Here is a 27,580-nt window from a genome sequence, read left to right as displayed (position 1 = left end):
GGATGTTTGTACTCCCGCCTATTTACATCCTGAAGTTCAACAATGTCCATCGGAAACGTATACTCATATTACGTCACAACAACAACAACCACATCATTTGTCAATAGTTAATAATAATTTCACTAAAAATGCTACTAATAATAAATCTTCAGATAATTGGCATTCTGGTTCCATAATACAATCAGTTCAATCCACACATTCATTAACTAATAATTCACAAAGATTTGAAAATATTGGTATGACAAGTCATAATTCAGGTGAAGAATACGATGATGATGATGAAGATGAAGATGATGAAGACGATGTTGAAAGCAGTGAAGATGAGACTAAACCTTCAGTAGTACGTTCTATTTTAAAATCTGATATAGACAATGACAACAGACATTCTGTTCATCATTCATCTACTTCTGTTCGCCCTGAGAATAGTAACAGTGGAAGTTGAATCTATTCTCTTTTTATCTCTTTTCTTTCTGTCAGATGTTTTAAATTTTCACAAAATCATCACTATTATTATTATTATTATTGTTATGAAGTACTTACTACTTATTACTAGTCCAGTTCAATTTGTGCATTTATATGGTTTGAATTGCATTTTCATGCTTACTGAGGTTTTTTTTTTCTAAATCTTATGCATTTATGCTAGTTTATTTTAAGGTTTATTATTTCCATTGTTATAATGACTATTATTATTATTATTATTATTATATAAATTACGTAATCATATACATTATAAAACATCCTAAAAAAGTTTAAGATCCAAGTATGCTTATTTTTATGCTTAGTATTGATTAATTTTATAAACCATATATACATATTGTTATAAAGTGACATAATAATCTGTAATAATGACAATTATGATTATTTCTACCCCCCCCCCATCTATCTATCTAACCATCATCAAGTTACTTGTTCTTTCAGTATCCAATATTCCTTCGTGAAAACGTTTATATATATATATATTTGTCTTATGCATTTATTGTTTAATTCCCCTTTTCCGGTTAATTTTCAATCTTTGTTTGATTCAGGTTACTACCTGGGATTTGTACACATTGAGTTACCTGTTTTAAAATCTATCAGTGTATCTATGTTTGTCTGTTATTACTATTATAGTTGTGTTTATTCACCAATTTTATGTATTGTATTGTTTCTAAATTTAATTGTTCTAGAGTATATTCTTGAAATTAAAAAAAATAATGTTTTGAGAAATTCGTTTTTTTCCATTTCTCTAAAGTTATAAGTAGATCGGGTACAGTTCGTTTTCCATGTTATGTTATATCGACTCGTCTCTAGAAATGAACTCCCATAAGACCAATATTGAGAACTTATTCTTCTAATCTGTAGCATAGAATGTAAGCGAATGAGCACTCGTCCTTAAACTCATGATCATCCTATGTACATAATTAACATTGGGATATACTTGCATACAAAATGAATGGGACAGTATGACAATTATGTTTGTCGTGAAATTATTTTTGGATTTCACGTCCGATGCTGAAACTCTTAACGATATTTGAAGGACGGTTTAAGGCGAATATTATTTCTACTTGTTTCATGTTAGGCAACTCTCGTTGAATCCGTACTTTCAATAAAAGTGAGATGTTACATCTTATCAAGTAGGTCTGAAATATACTTTCATCGCCAGGTCAGCCTTTCAATTTTACTGTATTTTCATGCTTATATGACCACTCTTTATGCAGGTTGTTTGAAAGCTTATCTCTAAAAACTGATAAAGAAATTATAGATAACTTCGAGAAACACGAATCTTCAGACAGCTTGTAGCTTGATTGTGATACCAAAGCATGCAAATGGTAAACCTCCCGACCGTTGCTGCTACCTTGACGTCGTGGTTACTGACTATCCCGGATGAAGTGAAAGATGACTTTTACAGAAAGCTCTCCGAGCTTCTTCAAAAAGCTAAACGCTCAGACATAGTCGTCGTAGCGGGTGACTTTAATGCCCAGGTAGGCAGCTTAAATCAAACAGAAAGAAATTTAGGTGGGTGTTTTAGTATTCCGGCTCAACGAACCGATAATGGTGATCGTCTGTTGCAACTATGCTCAGACAATCGTTTATTTTTAGCAAGCACTAATTTTAAACATAAGGAGAGACATCGTCTAACATGGCGACCACCTGCACCAAACCAACGATGGACTCAAATAGACCATATTGTCATCAGTCATCGTTGGAGAGGCTCGATAGAAGATTGTCGCTCGTATTGGAATACTTGTTTAGACTCTGATCATGCCTTAATACGAGTACACATTTGCTTGCGCCTCAATGGACGCAGGAAAATTACACTTAGAAGACACATTAGAATTAAACTGAGGGACGAGAAAGCCAGAAGTAAGTTGCAGGAACAATTGAGTTCACATTTAGGCAGTTCTGAATACGAGGCTAACTCAGATGTTGCTTTGAAAGATATACGAACAGCTGTGGAAACAGCAGTAACATCTATTAGTAATTTAAACCAAAGGATTCCAAAAAAACAATGGTTTTCTTCTAAATCTATTTCACTGTTGGATTCTCGTAAACTCATCCCATCAGGCTCTGAACACGACGAAGAGCGTAAACAAATTAGATCTAGGTTAACTAAAAGTCTAAGGAACGATCGTGAGCAGTGGTGGGCAACGAAAGCAAAAGAGATGGAAAAGGCAGCGGCTGTAGGCAACACCAGGCAACTCTTCAGACTAATAAAAGAAACTGGAATTAAGAAGTCAAGTGTATGCGAAATAATCTAGGAAAAAGATGGCACTCCTATCTACTCTCAGCCCAGACGTTTAGAACGATGGGCGGAACACTTTGAGGAGCAGTTCATCTGGCCTTCATCTACCCACCATCTCCATACAGCCTGTATGGAACATTGAAGTAAGTACCTTGACTCTAGCTGAAGTTCAAAAGGCTATACGTAATCTGAAACGAGGAAGAGCAGCTGGCCCAGGTGGATTAAAACCAGAGGTCCTTAAATATGGTGGTCCAATTTTAGCGATTAGGTTGACTAATAGTTTAGCTAAAATCTGGGAGTTTACGTAATCCTATCCGACTGGTCACAATCACTGATTGTCCCAGTATATAAGGAGGGGTCAAAATCACCCCGTGATAACCATAGAGGGATTAGTTCGAATAATATAGCATCTAAAATACTAGCCTCAATAATTATCGGGCGCCTAACTAAGACTCGTAAATTGCAAACACGAGGAAATCAGGCTGACTTCAGACCTGGTTGTGGTTGTATCGACCACATATTCACTAATCGTCAGGTTTTAGAACGCAGGCATGCTTATCTACACCAGACAATGATAGTTTTTCCTTACTTAAAAGCAGCATCTGACTCCAAAGCACAATGGGTTCTGTTGCAGGGTTTGTCAGTGAAAGGTGTACCTCAGAAGTACATAAAACTTGTGAAGGCTCTCTACTCGAACACTACCGGTCGAGTGAAAGCTTATGGCGAACTGTCATCTGATTTTGCATCCTCAAGTGGTTTCCGTCAAGGCTGTCCACTATCTCCATTTTTGTCCGACTTCATCATAGACCTACTGCTGGAAATAACACTCTCTTCGACTGAATTTTCAGGAATCAATCTCTTTCCAGGAGGTCCACTTATCGACTTAGAATACGCGGATAATAGCAACAGGCTATAACAGACTCAGCAAGTTTGATCGTAGGTGGGTATGTGTTACGTGCAACACTGATACTGTAGTTTTGCTGGGTACCATCATTACTCTAATAACAAGTCTGAGGAACAAGTTGTCTAGAAACGTGGTAAATGACAGTATCATGGCGGGTAGCAAAACAGGAACGCGCAGTGCAAACAAGAAAAGGGATGTCGACAGGTCGACTATCAACGGTGCAGGTAAAAGCACGAGTGATGATGTGCTGAAACTCCGCACTATCTTAACATCGACGGTGATCGATTCCCTCAGTGAACTTGGATCCCCCAGGGAAGAGTCCTTGAATGCGACAGTGGTTCCCAAAATCCCTGTAGGTGGTTGGACCCACGTTAACAGGGATGAGAAGGAATAAGCGTCACTGCCTCAGCTGAACATCCCAAGTACTGTGCGGAAATCAATTGGTGACCTGGCAGCACAGTCTACCTTGAAGACTGTCCGTCCGGTCATCACCGAGCCTAGGAATCGAAAACGTGCTTCAACATCCAAACAACAAGGTACGGAACCTAGACGCCCTGGAAAACCTGGGAAATCAAATACGGTTCGTGACGACTCTGTCATATTCATGAACCTTATTGACAACCCTGACCTTCCTCTCAGTATGCAGGACAAAAATGATAGGATGCTCTGAGGTGAATTTAACAAGTGGCTTGAACTCCCTGGAATAGGGCCTTTGACGGTCACACGGCTCACTCGAGGAAGGACTTTAACCACCAAAACCACCCGACGCTGCTTCGTGTAACACGTGGAGGACGTCCTGATAGCGAGTCACTTACTGAAATCCGATGGGAAAGTAAGAATACTGCCCGATATACCATATTCTGAATGAAATCTGATCCGGAACATCCCTAAGGAATCTCACGAGGCATTTTTCCGTGAAAGAAATATCATTTTGCAAGGTGTACCGGACCCAGGTCAAGCAAACTCTGATATTCGGGAATGGAAATTCATTAAGCACTCCCTGAAACTCAAAAACATACTGACCCAACAGGTGACGCGACTACCCAAGAGAGACGGGGACTCTGGACCCCGGCTATTGAAGATAACCTTCCCCTCCTCCCACATGGCGGCTGCAACTCTGGAAGCATTTCGTGCCAATAGACGTCGGTTGCCAACTGGCATCCATATGCATCCGGATAGGCCCCACGACAGCAGGATCAAGCACAAACGAAAGCTGGAGCTGACAATTCCACTCGTGGACTGTCTTGATCATAAAAAAACGTGTAAAGGACAGGGACTACCAACTCGGTAAACATTGTATAGGTAGGCTACCTGTCCGCTCACGCAAGGCTCATATAGACACACAGGAAGAAGCTCACACGTTCCAAATTGAAAGCATAAACTGCATATACATGAACGCTGAGAGTTTGCTAAACGAAATGGATGAGCTACGTGAACTTAGCACCGCTGATGATATTCGTCTGATAGGAATATCCGAAACTTGGATATCGTCTCAGTTTACGGACCAGGAGTTAGCAATACCTGGAATGTCTTTACTTCGCGACGTTAGGAAAATTGGAATGGGGGCGGGGTAGCATTATACACACGATAATTCCTGGGGGCGCACAAGCTTCACAACCAAGAGTTTTTCAGTCTTCATGAATCAGTATGGTGCTCAGTAAGATTGTCTACCACCTCAAGGTGTCTAGTTGGGGTCATCTACAGGAAGCCCACCGCTAACATCGAGTATGACAACCGTTTGCTGGAAGGATTAACCCGGTCTGCACGTCTTGCGTTCTCCCATATCCTGATTCTAGTGGACTTCAATTTTCCTAGAATAAACTTCGCAGAAGATAACTACATTGGAGGTGACAACTCTACTGAAGCCCCGTTCTTCAACCTCATCGATGGTCTGGAATTATTCGAAAATGTGAATGCAACTCGTTGGGGAAACAGTCAGACGCCGTCGCGCTAAGACTTGGTATTTACAAATGAATAATTCCTAGTCGACGACCTCTCAATTCTGGCTCCTCTGGGGAAAAGTGATCACGCTGTCCTATCCTTCAGTTTTGTCAGCAAAACTGAGCTGAGATATCTCACTAACAACAGACGCTGGAATTTCAAACGGTTGAATGTGTTAGCTTTACACGACTATCTACAACAGGTGGATTGGGATGTTCACCCTCAACTTGAAGTGAATACTCATTGGGATTTCCTACTGCACACGATCTTATGTGCTACTAAGTATTCAGTTCCTCAAATGGTCCCAAAAAGCTACAAACAACCTCCAATCATCAAGAACCGCACTCGTCGTTTGCTAAGCCGCAAAAGGCACTGTTGGGCCGAATATAAACAAACTGACAACAACGGCGCGTACAGGCGATACAAACATATAACGAACATATGCATAAAAGCAATAAGAGAATACAGGCTTCAGTACCAGACCAAGCTTATCGATAAATTTGTCTCCGATCCGGAAAGCTTATTCCGTTACGCGGCTTCTCTTTGGCAAGGCAAAACTGGAGTTTCCCAACTGCTAGGTCCTAATTGTCCGACCGATAACGACAGTGATGCCGTTAATCTATTGACTGAACAATACTCTCAGACATTTCAGCTGACCCACATCAACTATACTGATGAAAGCTTCACCTGTACCTACACAGCACTTTCCGAAGTGGACCTGAGCGCTGACCTGGTGCTCCGTAAACTGCAGTACATAAGAAAAGACACTTCTCCCGGTCCGGATATGGTTCATTCTGCTATACTGAGGGAAGCAGCTTCAACCCCGTCAACACCACTTAGCGTGATGTTTACGCACTCGCTAAGCTGAGGCAAACTGCCGGAAATTTGGAAGCTGGCTCACATCACACCAATTTTCAAAGGAGGTCGACGCAGTGAACCCTCAAGCCACCGACCAGTGGCCCTTCTCTCCATACCTTCTAAAGTTATAGAATCTCTAATATACGACGGTATACTGCGGTGGATAGATGGACAACCATCCTTGATTGCAAGGGGAAGGTTGACGTCATTTACCTGGATTTCGCAAAAGCTTTTGATAGGGTCAACCACATGTGTCTTATCAATAAACTTAGACGATTGGGTATCAAGCCCCTTCTGATTGACTGGCTCGCTTCATATCTAGAAAACCGACATTTTAAGGTCAGGGTTAGCTTCACTCTCTCTCAGGCTATGGAATGTCTTAGTGGGGTCCCCCAGGGTTCAATACTAGGACCTCTTCTCTTCTTGATTTACATTAACGATCTTCTACAACAAGTTTCATCTGACTTATTGCCTTTTGCTGATGATGTGAAACTTTGGAGAGAGATACGCAACCAAAAGGATATACTAGCACTTCAGGAGGATCTGACTCGACTTCAAAGTTGGGCAGACGACAACGGACTTACCTCCAACACTTCAAAGTGCAAAGTTGTCCATCTGCGACATGTTGCAGACCATAGTTACAACTTAGGTAACTCCTCCCTAGAATTTTCCCAAGTCGAAAAAGACTTAGGAGTGTTGGTACCCTACGACTTAAAATCGTATGCGAACTGTGACAAAAACACCTCTCAAGCAAACCTTGCACTGGTAACATTGAAGCGCATTTTTGGCCAGTTTGACGGTAGAACTTTCCACATAGTCTTCAACAGTTTTATTCGTCCCCATTTAGAGTACGGAAACATAGTATTTCCTCCCTTCCTCCAAAAGGATAAGGACACTCTGGAACGTATACAACGTCGAGCCACGAAATCAGTTCGGAGACTCCAATTCAAACATAACGAAGAGCGCCTCCAATCACTTAACCTTTACCCGTTAGAGTACAGGCGTCTTAGAGGTCACCTTCGTATGACTTACAGTATCCCTAACACTTCTGGTCATCCCCTTAAACATCTTCCTAAGCTTAGTCACACCACTAACTTAAGAGGTAACACCCATAAACTGGGGACCCGACATAGCAGAACAGACTGTAGACACAACTTTTACTCCGTAAGAGTTGTCAAATTCTGAAATTCGCTGCCGACTGAGCTAGTCTAAGCGACTTCCCAGGAATCCTTTAAGAGGAAACTTGACCTATTCTTAAGGACTAAGGATAACAAATTATTATGATTTACCAATTTCTGTTTTCCTCTATTATCGTTAATAACCTAGGTTCCTGCCTAGAGGTGTATATGATCCACTGCTACTAGACACGGAAGCCCGTTAAACGAAAGCTTCTTCTATTCCGTCCTCAACCATTTGAACCATTTGAATATTCAGCCCGGGCTATACGGATGTAACGTTATAGCGTGGTTGTCGGTATGTACCAACAAAATGTTGGTTCAAACATTTGGCTTTCTGTCATTTTTTACGGCTTGTCATCAGAGTTATACAGCATGTTTCTCATTAAAATATCTCATGGTTCTCTTTTTTCGTTTTGTGCCTTCCATTATGTAGTCAGTCAAGATTATGAGCTTCCTTGTCTATTCTCCTTATTTTGGGGAAACCTTGGGTAAAATTTGAGGTTTATGGAGGAGCCTCAAAGTTTTATAAGATTATAAAGAAAATTTTGGGTCTTTCCCAAAACTTAATAGTTTTCTTCAGACCTGCAAAAACTTCGGGTAAATGGCACGAAAACCCCAGTTTTCTATTTCAGCTTCCCCAAGATATACCCAGAATGGACAAACTTTTCCTCGAAGTAGGGAGATCGGGTGTATTGGAACCAAGTTGTGTATTTGAAAAATCCTGATATTTTTCCATTAACAAAATACAATGTGTTTTAGTTTAAGCCCTGAGATAAAGACTTTCCCTGAGTTCTATCGTAGTAGTGCCACCATATTTTCAAAGTCCTCTTAAAAAGACCGATTTCTCCCGAATCTCCTGAAGGCTCTTACTGTTATCGGATTTTCCAAAACATGAAAGGTTAATTCTCATCAGAGCGATTGTATCAGCATGGTCTCCGAAAGTCTTGTAGATCGGTCTAAACGCTTTATATCAGGTTACATCTGGTTACGCTGTGCTTTTTATCTTTTTTTCCATCACTCTTCATCGTTCTCCGGGCCTCTCAAAATGATGTTCGGAGCGCATATCAATTTAGTAGAGGCTACCTAAATCTATCGATGTTCCCTAAACTCTCGTTATAAGTTGTTAATGGATGCCATTACTATATTTATAGCTGTTTAAACATTTTGAGCTATTTCAGGATAGACTTTTTCCACGATCGACTAGGTGCTTAGCTGATTCTTCCCTCAGTCGATGCCTAGCGTTTCAACCAAATTGCTATCTAGGAGGTTTCTTGCCATGGCTTTTCTACTATCAGTAAAACGCTTAAAAATGCATGCGCTCATCAGGGCATGATCAAACCCCAAGCATATATCTCAGAAGGAGCAGCAGTCTTCAGTCGAGCCTCAACGACGCGTGATGGTAATATGGTCTATTTATGACCATCAGTGTTGGTGTTCTGTGTCAATAGGTTAGTCAGTCAGTCAGCTACAACGTAGGACCAGGCACACATATGCATCAGTCCAGGTTTCCATATCTCGTTAGCACAAGATGAACACTGAATTCATAAAACTATTTAATTTAGTGGTGGTAATATATAAAAGAAAGGTTGTATATAAGGATATAGTACAGGAAGAGAGATATGAAGCAATTTCAATCTCAAGGTTTAAGGGAAGACAAAGAGTGTATACACCTACACCATTGTGATCGATTCTGAGCCATGTCACCTAGAGTCTCCAACGATTGGTTACGATAGTCGCACGGACCTCAACCAAGTGGTCTGCATCTATCAACAGGGCTCGGACTAGAAGTTGGTGACTACAAGATCTGATGCTATGTTTTGGTCTGGCCGCTTCTAACTCTCTTCCAACCATCCCCAATACTAGTCAGCATAGCGCGTCGTAGTAATCGGTGTTCAGGCATACGTAACACATGGCCCAACCATTTGAGGGCTAACCTGGAAGCACTGGACGGCCGTTTCGTCCTATTGTGGGACCCATCAGCAGTACTCATTCACGATCCCGCCTCTCGAGATTCGAACCCAGGATCTACCGGTCTCGCACCAGAGCACTTAACCGATAGACCACTGAGTCTTAGGATACCTGCAGGGTATATCTTGTTGGCTCTCCATATAGGTTACGTGAGTTCAAGTCAGTGATCATGCCATTATCCTGTATACGTGTTTCGGGAACATACTACACATCAATGCTATAAAATTTTAGTGTCCTAGCTAGTGATATAGGGTTCGTACATTCAAAGCTGTGACACCTTGAAATACTTAGTGTGTTGTTTCAGAAGACCATTAATAGTATTTCGTAAAATCAAATCGTTAGCACTAGTAACATGTAGGAGTGGTTGAGGTCAAAAAATCTAGGCTAGTAAGTCAGTCAGTCAGCTACAACGTAGGACCAGGCACATATATGCATCGGTCCAAGTTGCCACACCTCGTTAGCACAACAAGATGAACACCGGATTCATAGAAATAGTTAATTTAGTGGTGGTAGTATATAAATTATAGGTTGTATATAAGGATATAGTGCAGGAAGGAAGAGAGATATGAAGCAATTTTAGTCTCAAGGTTTAATGGAAGATAAAGAGTGTATACACCTACGCCATTGTGATCGATTCTGAGCCATGTCACCTAAAGTGTCTCCAACGATTGGTTACGATAGTCACGTGGACCCCAACCAGGTAGTCTGCATCTGCCAACATGGCTCAGGCTAGAAGTTAGTGACTTCAAACACTGATGCCACGTTTTGGTTTGACCGCCCCTAACTCTCTTCCAACCGTTCCCAATAATAGTCATCATAGCGCGTCGTGGTAATCGGTGTTCAGGCATACGTAACACATGACCCAACCATCTCAGTTGATGAAGATTCATGACCTCATCAACTGATTTACCATCATTCCCTAATACCCTGCGTCTAACCTCACTATTACTTACCCGGTTATCCCAGCAGATGCGAGCAATATTTCTAAGGCATCTGTGGTCAAATACTAGTAACCTACGAGTATCTTCTACTCTAAATGGCCATGTTTCGCAGCCGTAAAGTAGAACAGAACGAACTGCTGCGCAGTATACTCGTCCCTTAATTGATAGACAGATATCTCGTCTTCGCCATAGGTGACGTAAGTTGGCAAAAGCCAAACGAGCTTTTTGAATCCGTGCTGAGATTTCGTCAGACACCAACCCATTAGGGCTGATCAGACTTCCAAGATAAGTGAAGTTGTCCACGCGTTCGACTACTTCACTCCCTATCCTTAGTTCGGGTGTTGACGCAGGCCAGTCCTGGAGTAACAATTTACATTTGGATGGGGAGAAACGCATCCCAAACATCCTGGCATTATTACTGAGTTCAAACAGAAGACTCTGCATTTTGTCAGCGTCTTCACCAAACAGGACTATGTCATCTGCGTATTCTAAGTCTCTTAGTGGTCCCCCTGGTAGGAGATCAATTCCTGTAAATTCAGTCGAAGAGAGTGTTATTTCCAGCAACAGGTCTATAATGAAGTTAAACAAAAATGGGGATAGTGGACAGCCTTGACGGACACCACTTGAGGTTGTAAAATCATATGACAGTTCGCCATAAGCTCTCACTCGACTAATAGTGTTCGAGTAAAGAGCCTTCAAAAGGTTTATGTACTTCTCGGGTACACCTTTCAATGACAGACACTGCCACACAACCTCTCGGTCTACAGAGTCAAATGCTGCTTTCAAGTCAAGAAAAACTATCATTGTCGGACGCCGATAAGCATGTCTGTGCTCTAAAACTTGACGAATGGTGAATATGTGGTCGATACAGCCACGACCAGGTCTGAAGTCAGCCTGATTTTCTCGTGTTTGCAGTTCACGAGTCTTAGTTAGGCGCCCGATAATTATTGAGGCTAGTATTTTAGATGCTATGTTAGTCAGACTAATCCCTCTATGGTTATTGCAGGATGATTTTGACCCCTTTTTATATATTGGGACAATCAGTGACTGTGACCAGTCGGATGGGATTACATCCGTCTCCCAGATTTTAGCCAGAATATTAGTCAACCTAATCGCTAAAACTGGACCACCATATTTAAAGACCTCTGGAGCCAATCCATCAGGACCAGCTGCTCTTCCTCGTTTCAGATTACGTATAGCCTTTTGAACTTCAAGTAGGGTCGGGGGGCCTACTTCAATGTTCCATTCAGGTTTTCTAGGAATAGTGGGTAGTTGTGCAGTAGCTGAAGGCCAGCTAAACTGCTCCTCAAAGTGTTCCGCCCATCGTTCTAAACGTTTGGGTTGAGAGCAGATAAGGGTTCCGTCTTTTTCCGAGATTGTCTCACTTACACTTGACTTCTTAATTCCAGTTTCTTTTATTAGTCTGAAGAGTTGCCTGGTGTTGCCTACAGCCGCTGCCTTTTCCATCTCTTTTGCTTTCGTTGCCCACCACTGCTCACGATCGTTCCTTAGACTTTTAGTTAACCTAGATCTAATTTGTTTACGCTCTTCGTCGTGTTCAGAGCCTGATGGGATGAGTTTACGCGAATCCATCAGTGAAATAGACTTAGAAGAAATCCATTGGCTTTTTGGAGCCCTATGGTTTAAATTACTAATAGATGTTACTGCTGTTTCCACAGCTGTTCGTATGTCTTTCCAAGCAGCATCTGTGTCAGTCTCGTTTACAGAACTGCCTAGATGTGAACTCAGTTGTTTCTGGAATTCGCATTTGGCTTTCTCGTCCTCCAGTTCAGTCCTAATGGGTCTTCTTAGTGTACTTTTCCTGCGTCCATTGAGGCGCAGACAAATGCGCGCTCGTATTAAAGCGTGATCAGAGTCTAAACAAGTATTCCAATACGAGCGACAATCTTCTATTGAGCCTCTCTCCAACTATGACTGATGACAATATGGTCTATTTGAGTCCATCGTTGGTTTGGTGCAGGTGGTCGCCATGTTAGACGATGTCTCTCCTTATGTTTAAAATTAGTGCTTGCTAAAAATAAACGATTGTCTGAGCATAGTTGCAACAGACGATCACCATTATCGGTTCGTTGAGCCGGAATACTAAAACACCCACCTAAATTTCTTTCTGTTTGATTTAAGCTGCCTACCTGGGCATTAAAGTCACCCGCTACGACGACTATGTCTGAGCGTTTAGCTTTTTGAAGAAGCTCAGAGAGCTTTCTGTAAAAGTCATCCTTCACTTCATCATGGCTGCAGTCAGTGGGAGCGTAGGCAGAAACGACGAAAAGGCAACGACGTGTGTCTCTATCCTTCCGAGTTCTTACGGAGCCATTTAGCCGGACAGCACACAGGCGACTGTTAACGGGGATCCATTCTAATAGTGCCTGTTCTGCCCTTGTACTTAGTGCTATGCCTACACCTGCAAGTCCACGAGAACTAGCCAACGGGTCGCCAGATACACGGAGGGTGTATTTCGTTGGCTGTCCATTTTGGCGAGGTGAGGTCAAGTGAATGACCACACTGGGATCCTGTATACGTGTTTCGGAGACACAGCATACATCAATGGTACGAGATTCCAGGGTTTTAGCTAAGGAGGCCTGTTGACCGATTTGGCATAGGGTACGTACGTTGAAGGCTCCAATGTGTAGTTTGGAGCGAGGTTTTAGTAGACCTGGGACAGCGTTTCGCGCATTAGAATCGTTGGCCATGGTGACACTTGAGGAGGAAACCGAGAGAGGAGGTTTAGTGTTGAAAGTCAAGGTAGAAGGAATAGTAGGAATTGAAGAAGGAGATTGATTATGAATACAGTGGTCTTGAGTGCTGTTAGAGGTATGAGGGCAGTTATCACTTCCCGGTTTCCCACACCGTGGAAGGGTTCTTCTAGAGGTACCTGAAAAGGAAATTGGGTTAGAAGTGGTCTTAATGACCTGAGAGCGTGACCGCAGTGCCCAAGGGACAACTGTTTGAGGTCGGTCACACACGACCTTTTTGTGGGTAGTTTTTGTGTTAGCTCCGTTCTTCAAAGGACCTTACCGCCGGAGACGGATATTCGTGGGATAAGGCGAGGTGTGCATTTTTAGGGTCGACCTTTTCTAACCCCACCCCTCCTTTTGGGAAGGCAGCATCGCTGTCATGCTGGTTGTCTGAAGGAAACACCTTACTGCTGTCACACCTCTGTACAGTTAGCAGTACGACTTCGCCTTCGGACCTTGGGTTTGCTGCTTTTAGTCTTACCGCTCTTCAACCGACCTGTCTGGCATGGTAGGACCTTGAGGAACGATTGTTCCAGCCAGCATAGCTCGATTGCTTCATCACGATAGGCAAGCCCGACCACCACGTCAAGGTAGCAGCAACGGTCGGGTAAGTGTTTAAGTGTGTTGTTTTTCTAGTGCTTGGTTTAATTATCGGTCATGATCCTCTGAACGTTAGTAACATCTCATGACGCCTTCACACGTCGCATTTGTTAGCTACTCTTCACCATTTGTAATGCCTTACAAAACTAGCATGTTCCTTATCAGAGACCGCGTTCATTACTTAACAGTGCAATCTAAGCTACTCTAAGACATAACCTTTAATAATGGGTAGATCGAATGTATTCATTTATTGGTTTCTGGAATTCATTTCTTTATTGTGGTTGCGAATAATACTGTAGTTAGGCCCTATGTTTTGGGCAATAAAAGTTACTTAGTTTGTGAATTCAAGAAACCGAACCAAATGAAATTGTTTATTTGTTATGTATGCTAAGTCACCGTTTCATATTTTATAGATCAAGATTTATTATGAATGGTAAACGAGTTTTTAGATTGTTAAAATGAATGTATGCGGTGGCAATCAGCTAGTGAGATGCAATAATACGATGCAGCCCAATGACGACCGCTCACGAAACCAGATTATTGACACAACATTGTGAATAAACTAAAATCAAAGACAAGGCCACCGATCAGAACAATTGGTTTTTCATCTAATAAAATAATATGCTTACACACAAAATATACAAGAAGTCAGTTAAAACAAGCGATTGCAAGGTGGGGATTCTGTCGGTCACTCAAATATCAATAAAATTAAGGACTGATTGTCCCCTATGTATTAGCTTAAGAGAAAAGAGCTTTACTAAACATAGTACTACCCCTCGTAATCACTTCTAGCTCTTGAACACTACTGTTTAAGATTCTTTTTCTTTATAACTTACGCTCTAGTGGTACAGAATGTAGTGTGTTGACCGTTTCACTTGCCTTGGAAGTCTCGTCAACGCTGGGGGGTCAGTCTCTGACGAAATTTCGATACGGGTTTAGAAAGCTCTGTTAACCTTTGTCAACGTGCGTCACTTGTGGCGTAGGTGGGTGTACTCTGCAACAGTCTGTTCTATCTTACTTTACTGGCTATGAATCGTGATGTTCAAAAACAATAGACGATCTAGTGAGGAATGTTGACGTTTAGCCTAGGTTACTGGGCAATAGCGGAGAATCGGTTGACAAGGCCATCTTGAATTACAGTATTCTTTCATACATACCTTGTCCATGTTTATTCTTTCTCAATATCATCAGTACTACAACTCCGACTCCTTTACCATTTCTTTTAGTTTCATCTTGTTATGTGGATTTAGTCTGATTAATTGGTTTGATATACATTTATGACAGGCTCTACGTTGATGATAACTGTCTAACTGAAATTATATGATGCTGTAGTTTTATTTCGTAAACACAGATCAACTGCTTTTACTCACTTTTAGCAATTATTATGTACAAGACAAACTGGTTTTCAACCTTTAAGTCTTAACGTCTTGTAAATTACCACTATCCTTTTACATAAGATTACTGGGCAGGGGAATTATCTTATTGATGCTTAGCATGGACGTAAGATTTATACACTGTGTGCTGTAGTATGTATTTGAAATCTACATCGACTTTTAGACTATGGACAGTTACTCATTTGTCCGACCTGGAAAGTTAAAATTAAAAGGTGAGAAGAAAAAAAAGCACCACAAAAGACGTCAAGAATCAAAACCAAAGGTTGAGAAAACAGAACGTATTTTGGAAGCAGATGCTCATGGTGGCTGGTGGTCTGCGAAAGAATTCGATGAAGTTAAGGATTCAATAGCAATACAAGTTTATGTTGCAACTGATAAACCGTCGACAACTGATGAGCTTGAAGCAGCTACACGCTCTGGGCAGAATGCTAACAACGAGTTTACAGGTGCTTGTTACTTATCAGCTACCGATGAAGGTTTGGTTGTTATCGGACCACCAAGAAAGTACGGTGAACCACCAGCCCCAGAGGAGATTTTCACCGCTATGCAAGTTTCGGATACTAAAGTTGCATTTAAATCTGGGTTAGTTAGTATGAGTAGTGGTTTTTTGTTTTGTGACTCAAATAAAATAAGTTTTACGATGTAATTTTCCTTAATTTGTGATTGTAGAGCCTATAACGAAGTCCACTCAAAGGGATTTGTTCTCATTTTGCATGTTTGTATAATAAAGTTTATTCTACTGAACTATCCTTTTATTTTCAATTTAGAGATAAGCGCCGTATTAGTTCGTATTACCCACTACCAATTACCACGGCACGCAGTGCTGACTAGTGTTGTATAAGGATGGAAGAAAGTTAGGGGCAGCCGAACCAAAACCTGGTAACTGTCCATAAAGTCACTAACTCCTAATCTGAGCCATTTTGGTAGATGCAGACCACTTGGTTGGAGTCCGTTCGACTATCGTAACCAATGGTTGAAGACTCTGAGTGACATGACTCAGAATCGATCACAATGACGCAGATACATATACTCTTTGTCTTCCCCTAAACTGTTAGAATAAAATCACCTTATACCTTTCTTCCTATAAACTAATTCTTTCTCTCTGTATCATATCCTTTTATGCAATCTTTCTTTATGTATAACTATCATTGAAGTAACTGCTTCTGTGAATTTGGTATAATCGTTTTGTGCTAATGAGGTATGGCAACTTGGATCGATTCATATATGTGACTGGTCGTATGTTGTAGATGACTGATTGACTGACTTGTATTGATGTTAGATATTTGAAAGGAGTCTGGGGGAAGCCCAAACAGCTAGGGTGTTTTCGCCATTAAATTTTATTTTGGAGGTCCTTCCTGATTGATGTTTCATTTTTAATTTGGATTGAAAGTTGTTAGTTCTAAAATTCATTTTAAGGAGAAAAAATTTCGTCCATATACTCTTTCTATCACTGTTTGCATCATAGTGACATTTAACATGATTGTCATTCGAATCCGAACTTATCATTGATTTCAAAGAGATTTATGTAATGCGAATAGCATAGATGAATACAAGTGTGTTAATATGGAGTTTTTAGAATAGCAGTGTATTGGAGTGGGATTTTATGAATAAATTTTCAGCTGTTAAGATGAAAGAAAATGGCACTGATCGATAGATACTATGGATAATACAATATGGGTAGATAATAACTGCTTACGAAACCGAATTATTAGCGTAAACAGTCTCTCCTCCACAGTTAACTAATATCATAAAACAAGACAGCTGCTCATTAGAATATGTTATTATAACGAAATAACATCCTTAGAAAATGTTGAACAGAAAAATAAACGCGTATAAATGTGAGTTAATTAATAAATTATTTTAAAGAACCATGGGTCATTTACTCAGTGATAGGATTAGGGATTAGCTACTATCAGGCTTGATTCTTACAGTATCACATCACCCATCCCGCAAAATGATGTGAAACCATTGTAAAACAATATATACAATCATTGTTCATTTTGTAAACTGCTATTTTTTTTTCCTATGACCTCAATAATCTCAGTTTTGTTTTCTCTCTGAAATACAGTTATGGTAGATATCTTGGTGTTTCCACCAAATCCGACGCTATTTTGGGAGCCACAGCAGATGCTGTTGGAGTTTTTGAACAATTCGAACCAATTTTTCAAGATGGTCGTAGTGCTTTGTTAGGAGCAAACAATTGTTTCCTTTCAGCTGATCCCATTACGGATGATATTGTATTCAAAAGTCAACAAGCTAAAACCAATGAAATGGTTATCGTATGTAATTGTTGTCAGAATTTTTTTTGTTTAGTTCGATTGCAAAATATCTATTCAGTGTTCAAGATTTATGTATAATTTTTGGTTATTTGTGTTGAGCTATATAGAATTTGCTAGGTAGAACAAGTTGTAAAGAAGCGGTGGTATTTCCACTAATTGTTATCATATAACATGGGAATATATACATTTGAAGTGATGAATCTTTTAAATATTTTGTTGTAAAGTTGACCTCCAGATTAATACTGCACAATTCCTTTCAACAGACTAAAATACAAACATCATCCAAAAAATTTTACTTTTCTACACAGCCAGTACCAATAGTAAGAAATTTCATAGATTTCTAGTTTGTTTTAGCTTGAATGTTGTAAGCATTATTTCGTCGTACTTCGTCTAGATGGCGGCTGTTATTGAAACCCGAAATATCATTTATCCAGTGGTAATACAACATTCAAGGGGTCTTTCGGAAATGCTTGCAGCTTTTGTTTGCCTTAATAGCCGTGTAAAAGATTTCCTCAAATATGTTGTTATAGTTCATTTCAACTGTGAGCAACCTTCAACTCATAGAAACTGATGTTATGCAAAAATTTTGAGTTGTTACTTAATTGGTGATGATCTTATGTTTGATTGATATTTTGTGTACTTTATTCAGACTATTTACCGTTTTTTATCACTACTTTTTCCCATAGTTTCGTTCTAATAAACCTCTTATCCATGATCCTTTATTGGATATACCAGAAGAAGAACGGGAAGGCTTAAAAAAAGCTGAAGTTAATTATGTGTAAGCTGTTATTTAATATATTTTTTCTATATTCTGTATGACTCCTATTTGTATTTAATTGGATGGATCAGTGATTAAAACACTTGGGTTCCAAATGGTAGGTCGCAGGCTCGAAATACTATGTAGCTAGTTCAGTTTTTGTGGAGTATAGGTAGTATTGGTAGCTTTCACACAAATTGTGGCTGAAAGCCAAATACATAAGCCTGTACTTGATGAGTTAGAAATTAACTTTTTCTACCGTACATTGAACCACAAATGTATATTTATGTGATCTACAGTATATTTTACATTTCCAACTTTGTTCCTATCGAAATTTATAAATCAAGGCTATTAACAACATGATATATCTTTATCCATTGGAGATCTAAGATGATGTTATTTACCATTGGTCGAATGTATTCAACCTTCGACCTCCCTTAAATCTTGATTTTCATTATAACCTTATGCTTTTCATTCCTTTATCTATTGTCTTTCAACTATATTTTCCGTGTTACGTTTCTCTCATTGGTACTATTATTATTTCAGCTATTTTAATTATCATCATTTTAATTTTCCATCTTGTTATGCTATTGTGATTTAAACAAGAACTAAATCTAACAGAGTCAGTTTTTAATTCATTGGTGGGTGAGTGACTTGTAAAATCAACATTATTTAATTCTTTGTAAAATCCAACCATGCTTATTTTCGTGTTCAATATTTTGTGCTTAAGCATGTTATCTTTCTGGTTAGTGGTATTGTCTTTGGTCTCAGTCTATACAGGGTTTTGCATCAGTAGTTCGGTTTTTGTTAGCAGTTATTACTCGGCCACACATTGTGTCACTGCTTCTCATCAATCTATTAGTACTGAATTGCATTCATTTTAATAATGTAAAACTCGTTCACCATTCATTGTAAGTCCTAATTTATAACAATGTGAAGTATAGCAGCTATAATGAATGTCCAAATGCCCTGTACGGCCAACAGTGCGGAGAGTCCGCTCTCCCTCTCGAAATGCTTTCACATGGCCACGCATATATAGCCTCTGACAGGGAAGTCCTACTCACTGCCTTTTCGTGGCGAGGGTGTTGTTTACGAAATTCAGAGAATGAGAAGCGAATGTCCGACGCTTTAACCGGGTTGGTGGACACGGAAAGTCCACCTACGGGAGTTGGAAAACCCTGATTCCAAACCAATGGTGCACATGGGCTCCAGTATCCCGAGGGAACAAATGGCGCATAAATCAATCGTTGGTCACCGGCTACCATAGGACTTCATCTCCTCACGATGTTCCACTGCCTTGTGGATCAGACCTTTAGGTCGAGGGCTCCGGGTGTAGCCCCCTAAGGAAACCACCTGCTTCAGTTTGGGCACCTGGGCAGTATCACAGCTCTCACACAAATCAAATGAGATTTGTGCAGCGCATATATATCTGGTGCCCCATTGTACCAATATTTATGTGTTTAAATAATAATAAATTATACGTCATTCTACGTTGTTTATTTATAAGTGACACTCGTTATCAGTATTCTTTTTGTCAGTTTTCATTAGAATGTGATAATGAGAAGTATCGTAATGAAAATTTTTGTGTGTATGTTCTACTTTCCTAAGGTTGTTGCAATTTTAAAGTAAAATGAGCTGGGTAATTTCTTATTAAATAAAACCAGTGTTTTAATTCATTTTATTTCTAGACGTAAATTTCAAAGTTGGCAAGATCAAAAGCTACGTTTAAGCAAAGAAGATTTCAGTGATGTAAAACGCGCTCGTCATTCTGGCAATCTGTATGAATGTCTACTAGATCGGTATGTGTTTATTTGTTATTGAAAACAAATTATAAGGATTATTTCTTTATAACCCTTACTGGTTAAACCTATTGAATCTCAGTTATTCAAACTAAACTATACCCTGTAGTTTTCAGTCGGTCAGTTAATCAGAAACATGTTACAATGCAGTACAAATATACATCGACTGAAGTTGTCTCGCTTTATTTTAGCGTAGTAAAAAGAGATTAACGAGACGAAAAAAGCATTGAATTAACTGTATCCGGATAGTGAACATCGAGCGCACAGCACATACTTTAGATTTAATAAATAGAATCAATAAATGTTAAGGATGAGGTGATTTGTATAAAATAGAGGTCTTTGACAGAGATAGAACATGAAAAATACATTTGCAGCACTATAACTAGTATCGGTCTATGTCACCTACCATTTAGAAGATTTTAAACTAACTCATTCACTAGATACTTGGATATGAGCTACATTCTACTTCCTGTAGCATGTATATGTATGTATCTGTTATGTTTGAGACATTAGTCAATACCAATGGATAGGTTTGCCACACGGACTTCCGGTTATAATTTTCTACTCGTTTATGTTATTCCGCCTATAGTCTAGTATCATAAGCCTTAACCGATGGTCTAGTCCAACCAATACGATTAACGTCGAGTTGATGCTAACGTATTCTTCTCTTCTATTGGTCCGTTAATTCCTATCCTTGAGTCCGAATATGAGATGGCAGCCAAAGGTTCTATTATTATTAATGTTATAATAATATTGTTATTACTATTATTCCAAGGGGTCATAGGTTTCCATACGGTACTATATCAGATCATAAAATAGAAAATTGTACTCATATATAAACCAACCTAAAGCGGAAATGAGTCAGGCAAGCTGCAAATACCCGATTTTTAGTAGTTTTGGAATAATAAGACGTATACTAATATACAAAGATGAATTAAACTTCACCCCATTGCACAAGCTAGTGGCTGTCAGGACTCAATAGATAAGTGGATAACGCGATGGCCTTTGAAGCGAACGGTACTGGGTTCGAGTCCTGGGGTGAACATCAACTCTGAGATGCAGGTGCATCCATCTGACAAGTCCCGAATAGGACGAAACGCGCGTCCTGGATTCCACTGCTAGCCACCATCCATCTTTGCTTATAATGTGTACTAATAGTTAGTAGGTCGAACGAAAGCTTACAATAAATGGAACATAGGAATATAATAGTCCAGTTGTTTAATAGTTATACAGTAAGATTCTATATAATAGTAGTCTACAAAATAGTTTCGAGAGTTATTATTTCTTCATTCTGTTACATCGGTATTTACTTGCAAAAGATATACGAAGACCAGTCAGCATATTGTTGTTTTATAGACTAAGTTGATTCTCATTTAGGTATTTTAGTCAGCAGATTGTAATTTTAAGGAACTGTTAGATTAACGAAAATATGTTATCCTAATGTATTCTGTGCTCACTGTTTATCTTTTTAGTTATTGTGTAATTGATTCAAAGTAAAGCTGGGTCGTACACACAATGCGTTCTTCATTATCCAGTCATTTCAGTGTAAATTACAATCACATGATAATGGCCTGATTCTTAAAATGTTTACTGAAATTTATCAAGTGCAAATTCTTACATAGAGAATTTATTTTGATATTTAAAATACAGGGCTCCAATAGTCACAGATTAATATTGACGTTTGAACAGTAAAGTACTCTTTATTGTGGTACTATGAGTGATGGATATTTCACTGACATATTAATAGTCTTTTTTATCTACTTCGAAAAATTGTAACATGTTGCCTAATTCATTAATTAATTCCTCGAAAAAGCTTGGACCAGATTGCCAGGTGAAATGTTGGATTTACTTCAAATTCATTCGCTGATATTTTACAAATACATTATTCCTATTTAATGTCTTACATCAACTCGGCGCTCAAATACTGTAAAATTATTCGCTCTAAATTAGACGAAAGTTTTTATATGTTGCCTAATTGTTTATTGCAAGTTTTTCAGTGTTCAGAACACAACATACCCACAACTATTGTCAGATAATAACAGGTTAGGATTACAAGGTTTATTCTGAATTCGAATGACGCAAGTAAACCGGAAAATTAGGTTTTTGGAAAATAATGTTTTTTAAGTGTCATCATTCATCTTCGGTTCACGCAAGGCCTGCTCTCCTATCTCTATCGAATTCCTCATTTGGTATCCTATATTGGAAAAGAATATTACATTACTGTCACTAAAACATTGGTTTCAATATAGTTATAATAGTGTACTCATAGACAATGCATTGCAAATACTTTCGTTTTCTTAAGCTTCTATCGAAGTTAATGAACAGTCTACTTGTTGCCCCCAACTGCCGCGGTACGGCCGAGAGTGGGGAGAGTCCACACTCCCTCTCGAAATGCTCTCACATGGCCACGCATATATAGCCTCTGCCAAGGACGTCCTATTCAGTGCCTTCTCGTGGCGAGGGTGTTGTTTACGGAATCGAAAGGACGAAAGCGAATGTCCGACGCTTTAACCGGGTTGGTGGACACGGCTAGTCCGCCTACGAGAGTTGGAAAACCCTGATTCCAAACCAATGGTGCACATGGGCTCCAGTATTCTGAGGGAACAAATGGTGTATAAGTCAATCGTTGGTCACCGGCTACCATAGGACTTCATCTCCTCACGATGTTCCACTGCCTTGTGGATCAGACCTTTAGGTCGAGGGCTCCGGGTGTAGCCCCCTAAGAAAACCACCTGTTTCGGTTTGGGCACCTGGGCAGTATCATAGCCCTTACACAAATCAAATGAGATTTGTGCAGCGCATATATATCTGGTGCTTCCTTGTACCAATATTTGTGTTTAAATAAATAAAGTCTACTTGTCTGAAGCTTATATATTATCAATAAACAAAGTTCATAGTTCACTTTGATGTGTATCTAAATATGACTTATAAAATCAATATTCTTGTTTTCTCCTTATCTTTGTAGACGTGAAAAAATGAAATCAGATCGATACTGTAAATAGTGATAATTCATCGTGTAATTTTTTTTATCGTCTTTTTACGAAACATGTATTATTTGTTCACTGAAGTGTTGTCGAAATCGTCGAGACAGTTCTCTTGACTACCGGAAGATAATTTATTTTAATGTTTCCTTTCTTTGTTAATAAATTTGTCAAAATTTTGAGTTCTTTTTTAATTCTGATATAAGGTGAAAACAATTAACTTACAATTTGGTCATTTAGAATCCTCTTGGCGCAATAGACTGAACAAATATACTTTTATATTTTAAATCACAAATTGGTCGTAGCTAAACCATAATTAAAAACCTGGAAGCAGTAGGTGGCCGTTTCGTCCTGGTATAGGACTCCTCAGAAATGCACACTCACGACCCTGCATCCGAGAATCGAACCTAGCATCGAATATGAGTTTTGATACTACTACCCAGTGAAAAATCATTCTAATCAAGTCTGAAGTATTTCATCCTTTTTAGTATGATTGTCGTTAGCGATATTCTTGATTGAAAAAGTGTCTTAACTGGCATATATATTTATGTATAGCTAAAATTTAATAACTTGGTTCGTAATTATGGTGACATCAGTTTACTAGCCAAACCAAGTCAGTCATCTACAACATAGAACCAGGCACAAATATGCATTGATTGAAGTTGTCATACTTTATTAACACAACAAGATGAAAAAAATTTATAGAAGCAGTTAATTAAATAATAGTAATATATAAAAAGAGATTTCATCACTCCACGAAGTCATTAACAGTTAGACTGAGCCATGTTAATCGGTGTAGACTAGCTGATTGAGGTCTGCGTGATTACCGGAACCAATGGTTAGAGACTTGAAATAGCATAGCTTAAAATCTTTCGCACTGGTGCAGGGGCATCCATTTATTATTTTCCTCCAAATTCTGGACTCAATTTCTCATAACCTGAATCGTATCTTCAATGACTAATCTTTTCAACCACCAATCATACTGTAACTACCTCTACTTTTCTGGGATTCGGCCTAACAGTTTCTATGCTAGTGGGGTATGGCAACCTGAACCGATGTACAAGCGTACCAGGTTCTACGTTTTCACTGACTGAAATATATATATATATATATATATATATATATATTACATCATTATATGACCGTTAGTATTCCTTCCAATACTTATTAATTTAGATAGCGGAAGTTGACATTTAATAAAAATTTTAACGGATACAATTAAAGATAAATTTAATGGAATGGGTACTCTAGTTTATACATGTATGTAAGCTATTTAACTGAGAAAGATTGTGGAGATTATTTTGAATATGAAGGTGGTTTTTGTCATTGATTAAGGTTAGTATTGGGAACCAATGGCGAATAGGATGCTCTGGACATCGGTTTTGTCATAGTTTGAGACTTATCAGGAGAGTGGATTCAACTCTCCAGTGATTAAATTACTTACTTTGTGGTCTCATGGCAAACCCATTATATCATCTCACATCGAACTTTAGTCGTGTTATATATATCATATATATCAATTTATGAAGACCTTGGCTGATGTATCGAAGGAAACCTTATGTCAATTACTAATGTACATTTAATCGGTTTCCAATAATAACTTTTTATTCATCCTTAGTCTTTTCACTCGCATATCAGGTTGGGCAAACTTATAAAAAGGTATTGTGTATCTCCTTCTGATCACACGACCGCAAGATGTAATAGTAGTTGTTAACTGTATTCATTAGCTAATGTTCAGTGCCTTATTAAATACACCTACAAATGTAAATTTATCACTGAGATTGGAAAAGGTTGAAGCATTAGTTCTAGATAATGTTGTTTGTGAAAGTAATAAATTATTTCATTAAATGATTTGGATGGTTTTTCATGAACTTAGGTATAACAAATATAAATCACTGTTTTTCTGGAAATGTGATGTTCTGACTCCGTGTATTTCGGACATATTAATTTTGTGTATGTCCTCAATGAAACATGGTTTAATATTTCAACCAAGGGTTGATTATTATAATTAAAGATAAATAATACTAAGGGGTTAAAGGGAATCTGCTGTAGTGGTCCGGCATCTGTCTCCAATTGGATCGTGTGAATGATTGTTATCGATCTATACATATCATCAATCCTCGTATATAATCATCGACTTAACTCGCGTTAGTGCATAACGGAATTAAATAAGTCTAATACGAGAAAGGATTGGATGTACGTTTATTTCATTCAATCGTTGATCCAGACACGATCGAAGAAACGAAATGACACAGTGAAGAATGCATCTGAGCCAACTCGATTTAATCAAGCGTTTATCGATATTTATAGTCGAACAAAAATAAGACATGATTAAGATAAGAAATGCACACACGCTTACACAGAAACAGTCAGGAAGCCAGAATAAGTTATGTGGGCCTAGTATAGCAACCGATACCACACCGTAGCTTTTACTTTCATAAAAAAAGGAATATTTGAAGATTTCTCTTGTTATCTAGCTAATAAAAAAGGAGTATTTCTGACTGGAACAAGCTACTTAGAGTGACAACTATTACTACATTACACTCACAATTGTATTTCCAATATCCTAGGTAGTAAAGTAGAAATCAACTTAATAAAATATTTTAAAAAATGTGTTTGTTCACCGTTAAAATGAAGAACAACCCTAGAATAGGGTATTTTGACGAGGGCTACAAGCATACTAAGCGGATCATTAGACCGTTAAAACTATTTCGAATTATTTTTTCTTAAATTGAGTTGTATGAAAGTTCAAACCAACTAGAATTCACAATTTCTAAAATATATATTTTGAGTCTATAAGTTATTTAAAAATGCTACTTCCATTGTTCGCATTTCAAGTGGTTAAGAAACCAATTCATCAAAACTAACTGAAATAAAGAGATTTTCCAATCGTCATTGAACTTTGTGAAGCTACCCAAACCATAACATTTTTCTGTCTTAATAATTTATTCTGAAGGACAATGCTTAGATATTCTGTGGATAACCACAGAATTCCCACTATTTTATCTTTCGAAACAACTACAAGTGTTATTAAGTTCGCTAACCGATTTAAGTTATACAACCATTGAAAACTTGGATTCACTAGATAGTTGTTTCGTTCTATCATAGGACTTCTCAGCAGTACGTACCCATAATTCCATCATCAACAGTCAAGCCTTAGACTTTCGGTCTTACGTACAAACTTTCTACCTCTAGATCACTCATCCAATATCTAACGGTATTCAAGTCCCATACTAGGACGAAACAGTTGTTCAATGCTTTCAGATTTTCAATGATTTTGTACAGCTTAGACCGAGTAGTGATCTCAATAAAATTCAATAACTTTCACAACCCTCATAACGACAATTGCTTTATTTGGTTCAATTATTATATTCTAAGGTTAAAGAATAATTATTACAGGATAATATGAATTTACTTGTCAATCATGTTGAAGTTTTGTTGTTTTTCCGTTGAATTGTATCACAGTTCTTTTGTGCACAATACTTCAGTCCTTAAAAAGTCGATGTTTTGAGAATGTACTACCGGTTGTTATGTTAAGCTCATATACTTTATCCTAACTTCTGGACAAGCCAATTCATCTATCCATCATGTTTTCACCTTGTTAATTATTCGCTTATTAACCCTGACCAATTTTTATATGAACATAGGTGTGTGTACACTTTCTTATCCTATTTATCACATGTCTGTCATTTATTCTTGTCTGACTATAAATATTGATTGAAGCTTGATTAAAGTGAGTTGGGTTACCCTCCATCTCCAATGTGTGTCATTTTTGTTTCGTTCGCTGATATTTACTCATGTGCTTATAACTTTTTGGCCTGCGTCATGTGTCAATAAAACTGTAACTGCCGCTTCTCTTTGCTTTCTGATTTTATACACCGTTAAGATTTGTATTATAACGGTTATCTAGGTGAATGATTAACGAAGCACGGCATAACAAGAATTTGAAAAAAACTTTAGGCAATAGATCACAACTGCGGAGATGTATTCATTCATAGTATCAATATTATTATTATTATTATTACTATTATCTTATTCTAATTTTTTCTATCAACTTATTATTCTATCTTTCTCAACTTATAGCCTCCTTGATTTAAAAAAAAAATTATTTCTCCTTGTTTTCTCAGTTCGTTTTGTTACAAAGTTTATTGACATAGACAAATCCACATCCATACGAGGTTCTCATTGTTTCATAACAGTTTAGATAAACGTTGTGTTTGTTCATCAACATTATGTATCTCATCTAATATTTTTAAAAATTAGGAAAAAAAACTTTTACAATAGGAGAAAGTGAATTTTGATAGTTTGGTTAGAGTTAAATAAAGATTAATTTAAATTTTCTTAGTATTGTTTGTTTGAATCTTCCCATCGATTTGTTAGGACTGCAACTGGTCAGTCACTAATTGGCATATGTGCATACTGTGCGTATTGCCTCGATATAGCCTTAATTCACATGCATGGTAGGCAGAGATGGATATATCGAGGCAATACGCACATTGTGC

General features: G+C 38.4%; 2 protein-coding genes across 2 annotated transcripts in view; both read left to right on the top strand.

Moving 5' to 3' along the window:
• Smp_142270 (basic helix-loop-helix transcription factor,putative) overlaps positions 1–8,362 on the top strand; it is a gene marked incomplete at both ends in the record, with an annotated part of 40,658 nt that extends 32,296 nt beyond the window's left edge. Inside the window, one exon of the mRNA XM_018791869.1 lies at positions 8,286–8,362. Coding sequence (XP_018644976.1) covers positions 8,286–8,362 — 77 coding nt within the window. The remainder of the gene's footprint in view (positions 1–8,285) is intronic.
• Smp_037290 (hypothetical protein) lies at positions 7,878–23,259 on the top strand. The gene is made up of 6 exons (XM_018791868.1): positions 7,878–7,898; positions 15,426–15,844; positions 17,331–17,541; positions 18,228–18,319; positions 19,987–20,097; positions 23,063–23,259. The coding sequence occupies exons 2-6, from the start codon at positions 15,429–15,431 to the stop codon at positions 23,097–23,099; spliced, it is 867 nt and encodes a 288-aa protein (XP_018644975.1). The 5' UTR covers positions 7,878–7,898; positions 15,426–15,428; the 3' UTR covers positions 23,100–23,259.
• The last annotated feature ends 4,321 nt before the right edge of the window (positions 23,260–27,580 follow it).

Source organism: Schistosoma mansoni (genome assembly GCF_000237925.1).
Source record: "Schistosoma mansoni, WGS project CABG00000000 data, chromosome 1 unplaced supercontig 0034, strain Puerto Rico, whole genome shotgun sequence".
Lineage (NCBI taxonomy): Eukaryota > Metazoa > Platyhelminthes > Trematoda > Strigeidida > Schistosomatidae > Schistosoma > Schistosoma mansoni.
This window is presented reverse-complemented; position numbering and strand designations above follow the sequence as displayed.